The sequence below is a fragment of the Acinonyx jubatus genome, chromosome C2 (genome assembly GCF_027475565.1).
Source record: "Acinonyx jubatus isolate Ajub_Pintada_27869175 chromosome C2, VMU_Ajub_asm_v1.0, whole genome shotgun sequence".
In the NCBI taxonomy this organism is placed as follows: domain Eukaryota; kingdom Metazoa; phylum Chordata; class Mammalia; order Carnivora; family Felidae; genus Acinonyx; species Acinonyx jubatus.
In genome coordinates, this window is record NC_069384.1 from 49,227,252 (window position 1) to 49,240,140 (window position 12,889).

The window sequence follows — 12,889 nt, forward strand, 5'->3', positions numbered from 1 at the left end:
TAATGAAACTTGAAAGTCAAAATTATTCCTTGATTCATGGGCTGCAGCATGGATGTTGTGTTAACTTCTGGATAACTTGCTGCAGTTTCTGTGTCAGCAGTTGCTGATTTATCTTTTATGTTATGGAGTCAGCTTCTTTCTTTAAACCTCATGAACCAACCTCTGTGAATTTCAAACTTTTCTTCATCTTCTTTACCTCTTTCAGCCTTCACAGAATTGTAGAGGGGGCCTTGTTCTGGATGAGCTTTTGGCTTAAAGGAATGTTGTGGCTGGTTAGATCTTCTCTCCAGACCACTAAAACTTTCTTCATATCAGCAATAGGACTGCTTCACTTTCCTATTATTCATGTGTTCACTGGGTTAGCACTTTTCATTTCCTTCAAGAACTTTTCCTTTGCTTTCACAACTTGGCTGTTTGTCACAGAGGCCTAGCTTTCAGTCTGTCTAGGCTTTCATCATGACTTCCTCATTAAGCTAAATCATTTCTGGCTTTTGATTTAAAATGAGAGATGTGTGACTCTTCTTTTCACTTGAATAATTAGAGGTCATTGTAGGGTTATTAAGTGGCCTAATTTCAACATTATTGTGTCTCAGGGAATACGGAGGCCTGAGGAGAAGGAGAGAGACAGGGAGGAGGGGGAGGTTGGGGAACAACCAGTGGGTGAACAGTCAGAGCACACACTTACCAGTTAAGTTCACTGTCTTAAAGGGACACAGTTTGGGGGGGCCCCAAAACAATTACAATAGTAACATCACAGATCAGCATAACAAATATAATAACAATGAAAAAGTTTGAAATAGTGTGAGAATTACCAAAATGTGACATGGAGACATAAAGTGAGCAAATGCTGTTGCAAAAATGGCACCGACAGACCTGCTTGGTGCGGGGTTGGCACCAACCTTTAACTCGTAAGAACCACGGTCTCTGCAAGCACAATAAAGTGAGCACAATAAGGTAAGATATGCCTTACTAAAAGCCATACAATAAAATATTGAAAATTTAACAGAAAAACAAAGCTTCTGTGTGTGTATGAACACACACACACACACACACACACACACACACACGGGCTAAGCAACAAAGTAAAACAATTGCAACTTAGATAACCAGCCGGGAGCTAGTCTTCCTCACACATAAAGAACTTAGAAGAATCAGGAAGAAAAGGCCAACAACAAAATAGAAATTTGGGCAAAGGACATAAACAATTTTCAGATAAAGAAATGTAGTTGGCTCTAATATGTATGAAAGGATGCGCATAGTCATTTCCACTGGCAAAGATGCAAATGAAAATTATATGGTGATAGTGTCTTTTTCTTACCCAAGAGCAAATAATCCAGAAATTTTTACATATACTTTGTTGATATAGTTCTGGGGAAATAAGGAGTTTCTTTATATATTACTTGGGAAGTATAAAATACAACAATATTTATAGAGGGCAATGTGGCAGCATCTATTAAATGGCCCTATCGATACATTGTACAGATAACCTGCTTATGTTCAAAATACTGTATTATATTTCACTCTTATTTGGATCCTGAGAAACTTAACAGAAGACCATGGGGGAGGGGAAGGGAAAAAAATAGGTTATAGAGGGAGGGAGCCAAACCATAAGAGACTCTTGAAAACTGAGAACAAACTGAGGGTTGATGGGGGGTGGGAGGGAGGGGAGGGTGGGTGATGGGCATTGAGGAGGGCACCTGTTGGGATGAGCTCTGGGTGTTGTATGGAAAGCAATTTGACAACAAATTTCATATTTAAAAAAACCCAAAAAACAAAATACTGTATTATAAGGCTATGCATTATTACTTTGTAAAAAGCCAAAGATTCAAAACAATGCAAAAGTACTTAAATAGGTACCTGATTAAATAAATGCTGGTACATGTGTGTGATGGAATACTACACAGTGTGCAAAAAGAATGAGGTAGCTTGCTAAATATTCATATTTATAAATGTGCATTTACATTTTATACATTCATAATGTCTAAAATACTGTGCTAAATTTTTAAAAAGGGAAGGTACAAAACAATGTGGATAGTGTGCTTCTGTTTTTTGTAAGAAGGAGGAAACAATAAGAATTTATTACTTTAGCTTTAAATGTATATACCCTGGGAGGATGCAGTAGCAAGTGAGATCACCTCTGGCAGATTCGAATATGTGTGTGGAATGGTGTGGACAAGGGCAATCATGGGAGGGAGACTTTTCACTATATACCTTTTATTCTGTTTGGATTTTTGAAACTTATGAAAGTATAATCCCTCTAAAATTTGATGGTACTATTATAATCAGAAATTGATCTGTTTAAATTTTCTGATCTAGGTCACTCTTGGCATAATTGTTGAGTTAGCTTATGCTCTTATTAAATATCTGTTACATGGCATGATTTTGTTAGCTCTTAATACTGCAGAAATTAATTTATAATTTTCAGCGGGCTGGTAATTTCCAGTAATATCCTGTTTTCACATTCCCTAAAATATAGCTGCGACAAAGATCCTCAGACCACTGTCATTGAAAATGGCAGAAGCCAGCAAGGCCGGTTTTCCTTTGAAGTGTTCCGATTTGTGAAACACAAGAATCAGAAAATGTCCACCGTCTTCCTGCACTGTGTTACCAAGCTCTGCAGAGCTGATGACTGCCCCTTCCTTATGCCAGTATGTTTTTAGCAACTTTATTCTAAATTGTCAAATTGATCTAAGCTGAAGGGTTATTAAATGTTAGGAACTAATTTCTATATGGAAAGCGGATATGCATTGGGTCAAACAGTTTGAGGTAGGATTTATTTACTTATTCATCCAGTAAAGATCTACTGAATGCCTATTTTGGGTCAGTTTGAAGTAGGATTTATTTATTTATTCATCCAGTAAAGATCTATTGAATGCCTACTTTGTGCCACACATAATATTGGGAATACAGCCATGTGTGCATGATTTTCTGAACTCATTTAGCTTATCTTTGAGGACCAGGAGACAGTAGTGGAAGAAAATAAGACAAAAATGTTATGGTGCAAAGGCAGATTGTACATATAGGTTGTAGTAGGAGACAGTATTTGCCTTTGTGAGAGAGATAGAACAGGACAGATTGGGAAGTCTGATGGAAGATATAAAACCCAAAGTGTGATTTGAAGATGGATGAATCACAAAGGGGCAAAATCAAGAGTGAGAGACCCTCCATACCAAAGATTGACCAAAGTCACTGACATATAAGACAGAGTAATCAGGGAACTACCAGGCCTTCAGTAAAGTCATGGAGCAGAATAGAGGATGATTGGAAAACCTGGGAAGGTGCACAGGGCTAGCACTGGAAAGGTAGATTTGGCCCTGATGGCCAGAAATCCCTTGGATTACAAGTTAGAAGTTCTAAAAGGTGAGGATCTTAATTGCATACAGCCATCATTAAAATACAGATCCATTTACTAGTGAATAAAAAAAATCTATTTCTGGCAGGCCCCCTGAGGTCACATCAATATTAACCTGAAAAAATGCAAGCACATTTTTTTATTTGAAATAGCTTTAATATGTTTTTATTTATGCTCAAATTTAGGCATTTCTTCACAATTGATTGCTTTCATCCTAACTAGCAATATCAGATGGGGTTAAATGGAGAATCCACATTATCTTGTCTCTGTGCTGACCAACAATTCAGGGAAAGATTTATTAAAGGCTTGAGAGATATGAAAGTACAAAACTTTGATAAACACAGCTCTTTTTCAGGAGAACCATTGAGCTATGTAAATTAATGAGGCAAGGCACAATTATAACAGGAGGAAATAAGAAGTGTGGCCCAAGCCAGAAAAAGAAACACTGTAGCAGTTATATGCAAAGTAATTAAATAAATGCACAGAAGTAAATGAATAAAATTAAACATGTGGTATCTCTTCCAAAAGAATCTGCTTTCCAAATGGCCATAAAAAACCAATTTTGTGCCGGTGTGGAATTTCATTTGTTTTCATTAACACCTCAGATTTGCGGCCACAGAGAAAGGAGGGATGCAGGGAAGAGGACCACTTGGAGCCCCCAGAGCACGTCTGGAAATGCAGTCCTCTCTGCTGGTCCCATCATTACTCGGAGTGGTAAGAACGCTCCTCCTTTTGTGTATAATAATAGACTGTTCCAAAATGGCTTATTACTTGGCTTCTAAGGAGAACTCAGAGTGGTTTCTAAACAGCACTAATTAACTGTGAAATAAGATAAACTGCTAAGCAACTTCAATTTCACAGTAGTTTCCTGTTTACTCAACTTTCACACAAAGGGCAATATTGGCTTTACAATATTGGCCTTTTTACACATGCGCGCACACACACACACACACACACACACACACACACAAGTATACAAGTATACGATGCTGGACATTTTTCATTCTCCCTACCCCTGAAGACTGGCCTGCGTGAATTGCACTCATCTGCTGTTTTGCCATCCAGTCTTTGGTTGGGCTTGGCCAGTAGGTAGTGCTATCAGCGGATGGAAGTGCCTGCATAACTCCTCCCAGCCAACTTTTCTACAGAACTAGAAACCCTCCCTTTAACCCATAGGCCAGGGAACTTCTTGACTTTCTCTTGTGAATTCCCTACATCTGTATAAATAGTCCCATTAATCTTTTCTTAAAATGCCCAATTTTAGTACCATTTGTTTCTTCCCAGATCCTGAATATTACACATCCCTTCTAGTGCACTCTGCCATGGTCATGAATCTAATAGCCACAACTGTTTATACACATATATTCTCATGTATACAAGTGTTTGTGTACACACTCTCCAGAGGAATACTGCTTTAAGTCAGCGTGAACCCAGGGACATTTGGAATCAATTGGATAAAACAGACATGCAGTGTAAACAACACAAACTTAAGTCAGAAAAACTGGTTCTAGCTCCAGCTTTTGTCTAAACAAGCTATGTGATGTGGGATTGTATGCCATTTCTTGGGGCAAGTGTTTTTTCATCTTTAAAATGAGGGGTTTGAAGAAGTTGCCTTTAAATTTCTAACTCTATAGCTCTAAATTTGTCTTTAAAAAAAGAAGAATTCTGGTTTGGATTATATTCTAATCATTGTTTCTCAATTTTATATAAGCCATAAGGCTATTACTGTATTTCAGTTAGATTATTTTTACTTTTTCTCCCATGCATCCTGTTCCACAGTGAAAAGAAAGTTTTATGTGAAATAGGTAATTAAGGAAAATAAGGTTTTGGCCTAAAAAGTTTAGACAATTTCTTGAATTATTTACTCCTCTGGCTTGTGCAGAGCATTATTTAAAAACAAGCTAATAGGTTTTTAAAAATAATACAGAAATTTATTAAATATGAAATTTCAAACTTGGTCTGCACTCCCTGAGGTTTGGTATGTGTTTTCAATGGTTTGAAAATGACTGGTTTGTGGTTTATGAAAGGCCCAATTCTTATCTAGCTGTCAGAAATAGTTCATAGAATTACACTACATGGAAACTCAACTCTTGTTGCCAGTAATTAGGAATGCTTTTGGGAAGGCACAATAAGAAATGTTTTTATTTCTATGGAACATATCTAGTGTTAGTTTTGTAGAAGAAAAAAAAAATCTTGAAAGCGACATTTCTCTGCCCATGTTGAGTAAATGGCTTTTCCTCTTTATTAGCCTCCTTGCTTCCTTCTTACCTGGGCCAAAACAAATTTAAATATTACAAAGTTTAAATAATTTGTTAGTGTAAGATATGTTCTTATAAAGACGAATGTTTCTAAGGCTCCCAAGTCCCAGTAAAGATTACCGAGTAGAAGTTTCTAATTCTACCATAGCTAACAGCTAGACAGGTTTGGTAGGTTTCACCTAAACTATATTCAGTTGCCCAAACTATCTATGATAAAACCTAAAAGAGTTAATGCCTTGATCACAATGTCTCTGATATCGTGTCTGGATTTCTTCTCTTCCAATTTCAACCTATTTCCACCTTAAGGATAATATTCATTTTCTCACAGAATAGTTTTGTCTTAGTCACCCTGGTCTCTTCATTGGCAAAGCCCCCAAAGGATCATGTTCAAACCTGCCAGATGCCCTTCATTCCTCTGTCACTCTCTGTGGATTTATTTTTTATAATTTTGATAAATGGCCGTAGGATGGTGCTCATTTGAGGGCAATCATGGTGGCCTCACTGTCTAGAGGGCCATATATCACCGTGTTCACATTATGATACTTATGGTATCCAAGCAAAAAATATTATTTTAAATTCTATATAAACACAGAACTCAGAAATCAAGCCATATTCATCCACAGGAAAATCCTATGTGAACTTCATGTCTAGCTTAATGACCAGGGCAACCTTCTTTTCTCAGTTTCACCTCATTTTTAACTTAGGTCAGCTAGAATTTATCTCTCTAGATCCTGTGGCGGGTTTTATATAGACAAGTCCAATTTCAGGCTTGATTTGCTCTCTTCAAAGCTCTCTGGTACTTGGGGATTTTTGCTTTGTTTACTCATTGAACCACTCCTTTCCCCTAGACAACTGACTTATGTCAGGTTTAATAAGTTGTTAAAGCACAATACTTTTGTTTTAATGAATCAGACATTCTGCTTATACTTACTTAACATTGTTAATCCTTTTGTTGGTTGATTTGGGAAAATATTCACATCTTTTCAAAGTTTAAAATCTTCAAAATTCCTGAAGTGTCCTTATTTTACATCCCCATGTGCTAAAATTATTCGGTAGGGAAATGCTTATCATGGGGAACAATTCTGGAAATTCACAAGTGCAAGCACTGGAACACAGTAGTACCTAATTGTTTTATTACATAAATTCTGATGGGGAAGTCCAAGCCAAGCTATTCAACTTGTGTCATTGAGTTTTATGGGGAGTTAATAATTCATTCAAGCCTCCACATGGGACAGGCACTCTGCTAGGAACTGGGAATACCCCCAGAGAACAGGCCACGGTCTTTGCTCTCAGGTATCTTAGCATTCAAAGGTAGAGATAGACTATTAACAAACATAACACAATGGAAGGTACAAAATTTGGAGGTTCTAAATTTGAAATATGTGGTCCATTTTACCACAAAGGTAGTTGAAGATTAAAAAAATAGTTTGCTTGTGCTAAGAAAGGAAAAATATTTATTCTGTATATATCTTACACTGATATTTACTTTTTCCATTTATTTCTACTACTTATATGAGAGAAAAGCAGAGAAAAACAATTTATCTTCCACTTCTGGCTTTCAAACAGCTGTGGTATTGCTGCCCTCACTTTCTTCCTGTGGGTCCTCAGCTAGCTGTATGTTTTTTGAAGAGTCCACCAAGTTTAGTACTCCAATCTGTTTTAATTCCAGGATGTTTCTTTTAGCATATATGTATATGGTAAGACCAAATGGGTGTGAGAGAAAAAAAACAGTTTGTGTTGAAAAAAAATCTCCTGGAAAATGTCTACCTCCCTTTTGGAGCTAGATCAAACTTCAGTAGACGGGAAATTGATGGATAGTGGAAACAGCAACCAGATACCTTTATCCACTATTGAATACAATTCCGAATAATATTCAAATATTACATGCTTTGATTTTAGTCATCTGCCAGAGGTAGGATGCTTTTGGTTTTTCAGCATCTTGGAACCTGTAGCTGGTAGGACTCATTTGACATTTTGTCTCAGGTGAAGATTTTGCCCACAGCCCAGTCCTCACGAGTGGCACCTGGGATATTTATTGTTCTTCCGGAAGTGTTGGTGGTAATGTGGGAGAGAAGGAGGATATCCTGACTTCTTTTATTAACTTCAGGATGCAGAAAATAGTAGGGGCATCCAGTCCTAGGATCACCTAACTTGGGACACATAGGAGGATGGAGCGCTCTATTCTTTAAAAAAAATTAAAAGCAAGTAAGTGTGATTTATAAACAATGAATATCTTTGAAAAAAGAATTTTAGATCATTATATATTCTCTTCCATGTTTCAGTGAGGCAGCTTGTCTTGGAAAGGGAGCATGCATATATTTTGGAAGAATTGTTCACAGTTCATTCATTTTATCCATTTCCATGAGAAACAATGTCTTTATAAAGTAGTGTGGGTTGGAGATTAGGGTTTTCCTAGTTTTCCTAAGGGTGTCCCTATTATGAAAATTTATGCTGCCCCCCCCCCCTTTTGTCCTATAGTGGTACACTGCACCATTCTAAAGAATGCTATAAATGAGAATTCTATTAATTCAGGGCATTGCACTTCAGACTCAACAGCAGAATCATCATTTATGCCAAGACTCATATGTCTTAAAAGAAATGGCTTCAGGTAGCTTATAAATATCACACCAGGTTCTTCCAATCAATTGTTTCAAATACTTATCTTGGGGTTTCATATGGCCTGAGTTATTCATCTTTATAACTAAAAATATTCTCCATACTTGGCTAGTTTATATGATTTTAGGAAAAGGATTCTGAAATTGAAATTTTATTTAAACATATGCTTACCTTATCACAGAGGCTGTGACAGATGGAAGTTTCTTCTTCTGTAAAATGGGGGCAGCAATAATATCTAAACCATATGGCTGTTATGAGGACAAAATGTGATGACATATGAAACAGCACTTTGTAAACTTTCTGGAATTACACACATGTTCATTGTAATAATATTTATCCTCCAAAATCAAACCGGCAATGGCACACATTTTATGGTTCAAATAACGGACACTCACAGACACATACGCACCCAAATGTTTAAGGACAGAAATGAAATCCACTACATTGTACAGGATCAGGGGTTAATGGCTATATGATTACAAAATGGGTAACACAAGTTGGGAAGCCAGGTGAATGCATTCATTCCATCTATTATTATGTTTGCCAGGGATGAGTAAAAAATCAACAGCTTTGATCTTTTACTTAACAGATACAAAAAAAACCCCTACAACTCAAGCTTAGGAGTCATGTTTTCCTTTCATTTAGTTATCAAGTGTGAATTTATCTTCTTGGAACTTAAAATGATGTTTTTGCAGATTATGATGGGCAAATTGGCAATGCTTAAAATAAAGTGGCACTAAATAATGAATACTTCTCTAAAACAGAATAACAAATGGCAGGTTATAGGGCTATAAAAATTGTAATAGCTGTTAACAATTACTGCCCCCACTAACCTGACTAAAGAGATAATGATGAAGCAAAGTTGGCAAGAAAAAATACAGTACAGTATATTTTGTGATTCTCCTTGTATGCCCGGGGCAGTGGCAGGGTGTGGGCCTGGGGAATGGATAGATAATAAAATCTTGGACACGTGAAACAGAAAATGTGAAAACAGAATTGTTTCGGAAGATTCTCATTATTGCCTTACCCATGAGGCTTGTGGGTGAAGGGAAGGGCACATGTAGGTAAAAAGTAATCACATAATTATAATAAACCTAGGTAAATACTTAAAGATACAATATTGCTTTCCTTTTTCTTTTCTCCTCCAGATGAGACTCCAACCAACAATTCACAGCTTGGTAAGATAACAAACATATATTGAAAATAAAAGTATGATTTAAAAAATTTTTAAGTATTTTTTGATGATCAGTTGCACAAGTCTAAACGATGAAATATAATGAGTTCTGGTTTTACAAGTTTTTATATTTTAAATAATAGTTCACTGAGGATTTCTGGACTCATATGTGACCTGTTGGTCAATTTTTATAGTATTTTATAGATGATTTTGCTTTTGACTGCTCAGGGGATACCTGACTTCTAACCCACGTAATCCTTTGGTTATTGGATTGAATTATAGTCAAATAGATTGTAGCATGAATCATTGTCATGCTGTTACTTTGCAAGATTGTAATGACAGATGTTTTGCAGGTATAAATTGGGATGAAGTGAGATAAATCTGACAGTCGGACCTTCCCACTGTTTGTGTTGTGCTTGCAGGTTCTCCAAGGGAACCTCCCTTCCAGCTGAATGCCATCACCAGTGCACTGATATCAGGAATGGTCATCCTGGGAGTGATGAGCTTTTCCCTTCTCCTGTGCTCACTGGCCCTTCTATACAGGAAGGCACCCACCAGTTTGGTGTTGAATGGCATAAGAAACCCAGTCTTTGACTGACTTTAACAGGTCCCTTCTCTCAGGAGGACTCACTGACTATACCCTGTGTTACTGCAGTCAGTGTTTTCATCCAAATTGAATGCCAGCCAGCATTTGATATTTGTAGGTTTGATAGATTTCACAGTGTAGTTCGTCAGCATGATGATAGTGAAAGAATTTGGGTGGTATTGTTCTCGTCGCGTAAGTATGTGGTCAGCCCTATTTGTATGGCACCAATGGGTAGAATGACAACAAGCCAACCATATTCAGGACTCAGATCTTACAAGATCAGTCATATTTCATTTTATTTCAATTTTCTTTTGATAATTGGTTGTTATAGAGATAAAAGGTGGGCATAGAAAAAATATACATTTGTTGCATTTTTCCCCCTAAGCATTTATATCCAATGTGCTGGCATTTAGATTGTTTATGTGGTCCTAAATTGAAAGTTACTTTTTTATTTGTTTTTTTTATTCCAGATAATTCCAGCTTGGGGATATGTTTTAATTGGACTGGTTGATTTGGACACCTGAGATTTAATTACTCTTTCTGTGACCTGAGTTTTTGGCCGATTTCCATGTCTGATGACATTCATTTAAAAAACAAACAAACAAGCAAACTCAGGAAATGTGTCTTAACCTGGAGCACCTACTTGTGTAGCAGAATGTAAAAATAGTTGTTAACCTCTAAAGGAAACCAAGTGACCCTAGGTCATTATTCATTTACATGGGAGTGGCTGTGCTCAGTTTTCTCCTGGTTCACTGAGAACGTCAGCACAAGTTCACTTTCCTCCCAGGTAAACAAGTCAGCTGCATTTGCAGCTGTGCTTCCAGCAGTGAGGCAGCTGCAGAGATCATTCTTCATTCAAGAGCCATTGCACGGGAAAACAAAGCATAGTTGTGGGAGTGGACATTGTCCCCACACATAAGCATAATGTTCCCATGGGGTTTTTAGTAACCTAGTTTCCTTTTGTCCCTATGACAAAGAGTAAACAGGGTAAGTGTGTTTTGCAGAACATTGTTGAGTCTCTATGAAAAAAATGTCCCTTTCCCACAAATTTCTGATGCTAGCAAAGCAAATAATCTGGAAGAGCCCTACTTTTTAGGTGTCTTCTTGAAAGTGTCATGATGGCCATGGAATAAACAGTATTTTCCTGTAATAGTAAACTGCAAGAAGTTGTGATCCTTTGTCAGTTTTTCAAAAAAATGTTTAAAAGCCACGTATTAAGCAGCCTCTGTTCTTACCAAAAAATCATCCTTCTCTTTGTTCAGTCTATTCACACAACTGAATAGAACAATTCAGTGACGGGCATCAAAACCTCGCATGTGTGGGGGCGCCTGGGTGGCTCAGTCAGGTGAGCGTCCAACTTCGGCTCAGGTCATGATCTCGCAGTCTGTGAGTTCGAGCCCCACGTTGGGCTCTGTGCGGACAACTCAGAGCCTGGGGACTGCTTCAGATTCTGTGTCTCCCTCTCTCTCTGCCCCTCCCCCGCTTGTGTTCTGTCTCTCTCTCAAAAATAAATAAACATTAAAAAAATAATAATTTAAAAACCTAGCATGTGTGGCTACTACAAGTGCTATGTTAACCATAGCAACTGCTGTAGAGACTAATTTCTGTTCAACATTTGTGACCCATTATTCACGACTTAATTTACTATATTATATGCAAATCACTATACAATTTTAAATTTGTTTCAAATGAAGTACCTATGCTCTAAAATTAGTAATTAAATCAATCATCAAATCAAAATACATCTTGTCTCCAATTGCCTCAACAGACCAGAAGTGTTTATATTATAATAATTAGTTATCGGATTGCCTCAACTTTCTCTTTCAAGGTATAGACACAAAGTGAAATGGGATCTGGAAAGTCTTCAGATAATTTAATCAATATGAAAAGGTCTAACACTTAAAAAAGCAATCTCCTCTTCCCTTTGTTTCTTCAAGATCACTTTGAAGTGACCATTCTGAACTTTGATCTGTGTAAAAATTTATTTTCTACTTTAAAGGGAAAACTCCTACAGAAAAAAATGTATGGACCATGCATGCTACTTATGTGACCTTATATGTGTACATGAATAGTGCTAAAATAGTCTAGTAAATCTATTTCAGATACTGTAAGTGAATTGCCATTAATCTGAGTATTAAATCCTGTGCACAGAATACTATCATTGAAACCAGTTTGTCAGTTTGATTTTTGTGCTTTAGGGATGGCTGCTGTTTCAGGTGTTGCCCTTTTACATTCCATACACCACTTTTAAAAACTGACTAATGGACACATCATTTTGCAAGCAACTTACATCTCACATTACTTTTTTTGCCATCCTTTCATCATAAATGGGAGGCTCAGAGCTATAAATGAGACGAACTAGGTTTGTTTTATACAGCTTTGTTCTTCTCAACCTGCTGTTATGTGTAGTATTTAGTTACACTGAATATTTTGGTTACTATAGTGTGAAAACCTTACAAAATATGTGCAAATGTTCCTTCAGTTTTAATACCTCAAACTGTTTTTTTGCACTTCAGGGGTAAGGTCTGATGACATGTAAAAGGTGATTGTTTAATAAAATGATTGTAAATGAATATCTTTAAAATAGTCACCTGGTTTTTTTAAAGATATTTCTCTTTCCTACCCTCAACATTCTCTTCCTGCTTTCAAAAACATTAAGAAATATTGAACTTAAGCCACCTAACGCAACAGGAAAGGGCGTTGATCTCCGAAGCTAGATGAAGCTTGCTCTCTTCATATTGAGCTCCCTGGTTACGGCTCTGTCTCCATCTCAGGAGACATATCTCAGAGATCAGCTGACGGTAAAAAAGTGTTCTTTACCTTGCATGTAAACACTGACTAAAACTGAGCCTATAATTTTTAAAACTTTGAGGGGAGAGTAAGGACTGGAAAGACAAGGATTC

The 12,889-nt window shown here is 37.0% G+C and overlaps 1 protein-coding gene across 10 annotated transcripts in view; it reads left to right on the forward strand.

Annotated features, from left to right (window-relative positions):
• ZPLD1 (zona pellucida like domain containing 1) overlaps nucleotides 1-11,485 on the forward strand; it is a 536,164-nt gene extending 524,679 nt beyond the window's left edge. For 9 of the 10 annotated variants that reach the window (XM_053220791.1, XM_053220793.1, XM_053220792.1 and 6 more), the window contains 4 exons: nucleotides 2,477-2,648; nucleotides 3,958-4,066; nucleotides 9,375-9,404; nucleotides 9,823-10,442. In XM_053220791.1, the coding sequence (XP_053076766.1) occupies nucleotides 2,477-2,648; nucleotides 3,958-4,066; nucleotides 9,375-9,404; nucleotides 9,823-9,998 (487 nt within the window). In that variant the 3' untranslated portion in view covers nucleotides 9,999-10,442. The other variant, XM_053220795.1, reaches the window with a different exon arrangement.
• The last annotated feature ends 1,404 nt before the right edge of the window (nucleotides 11,486-12,889 follow it).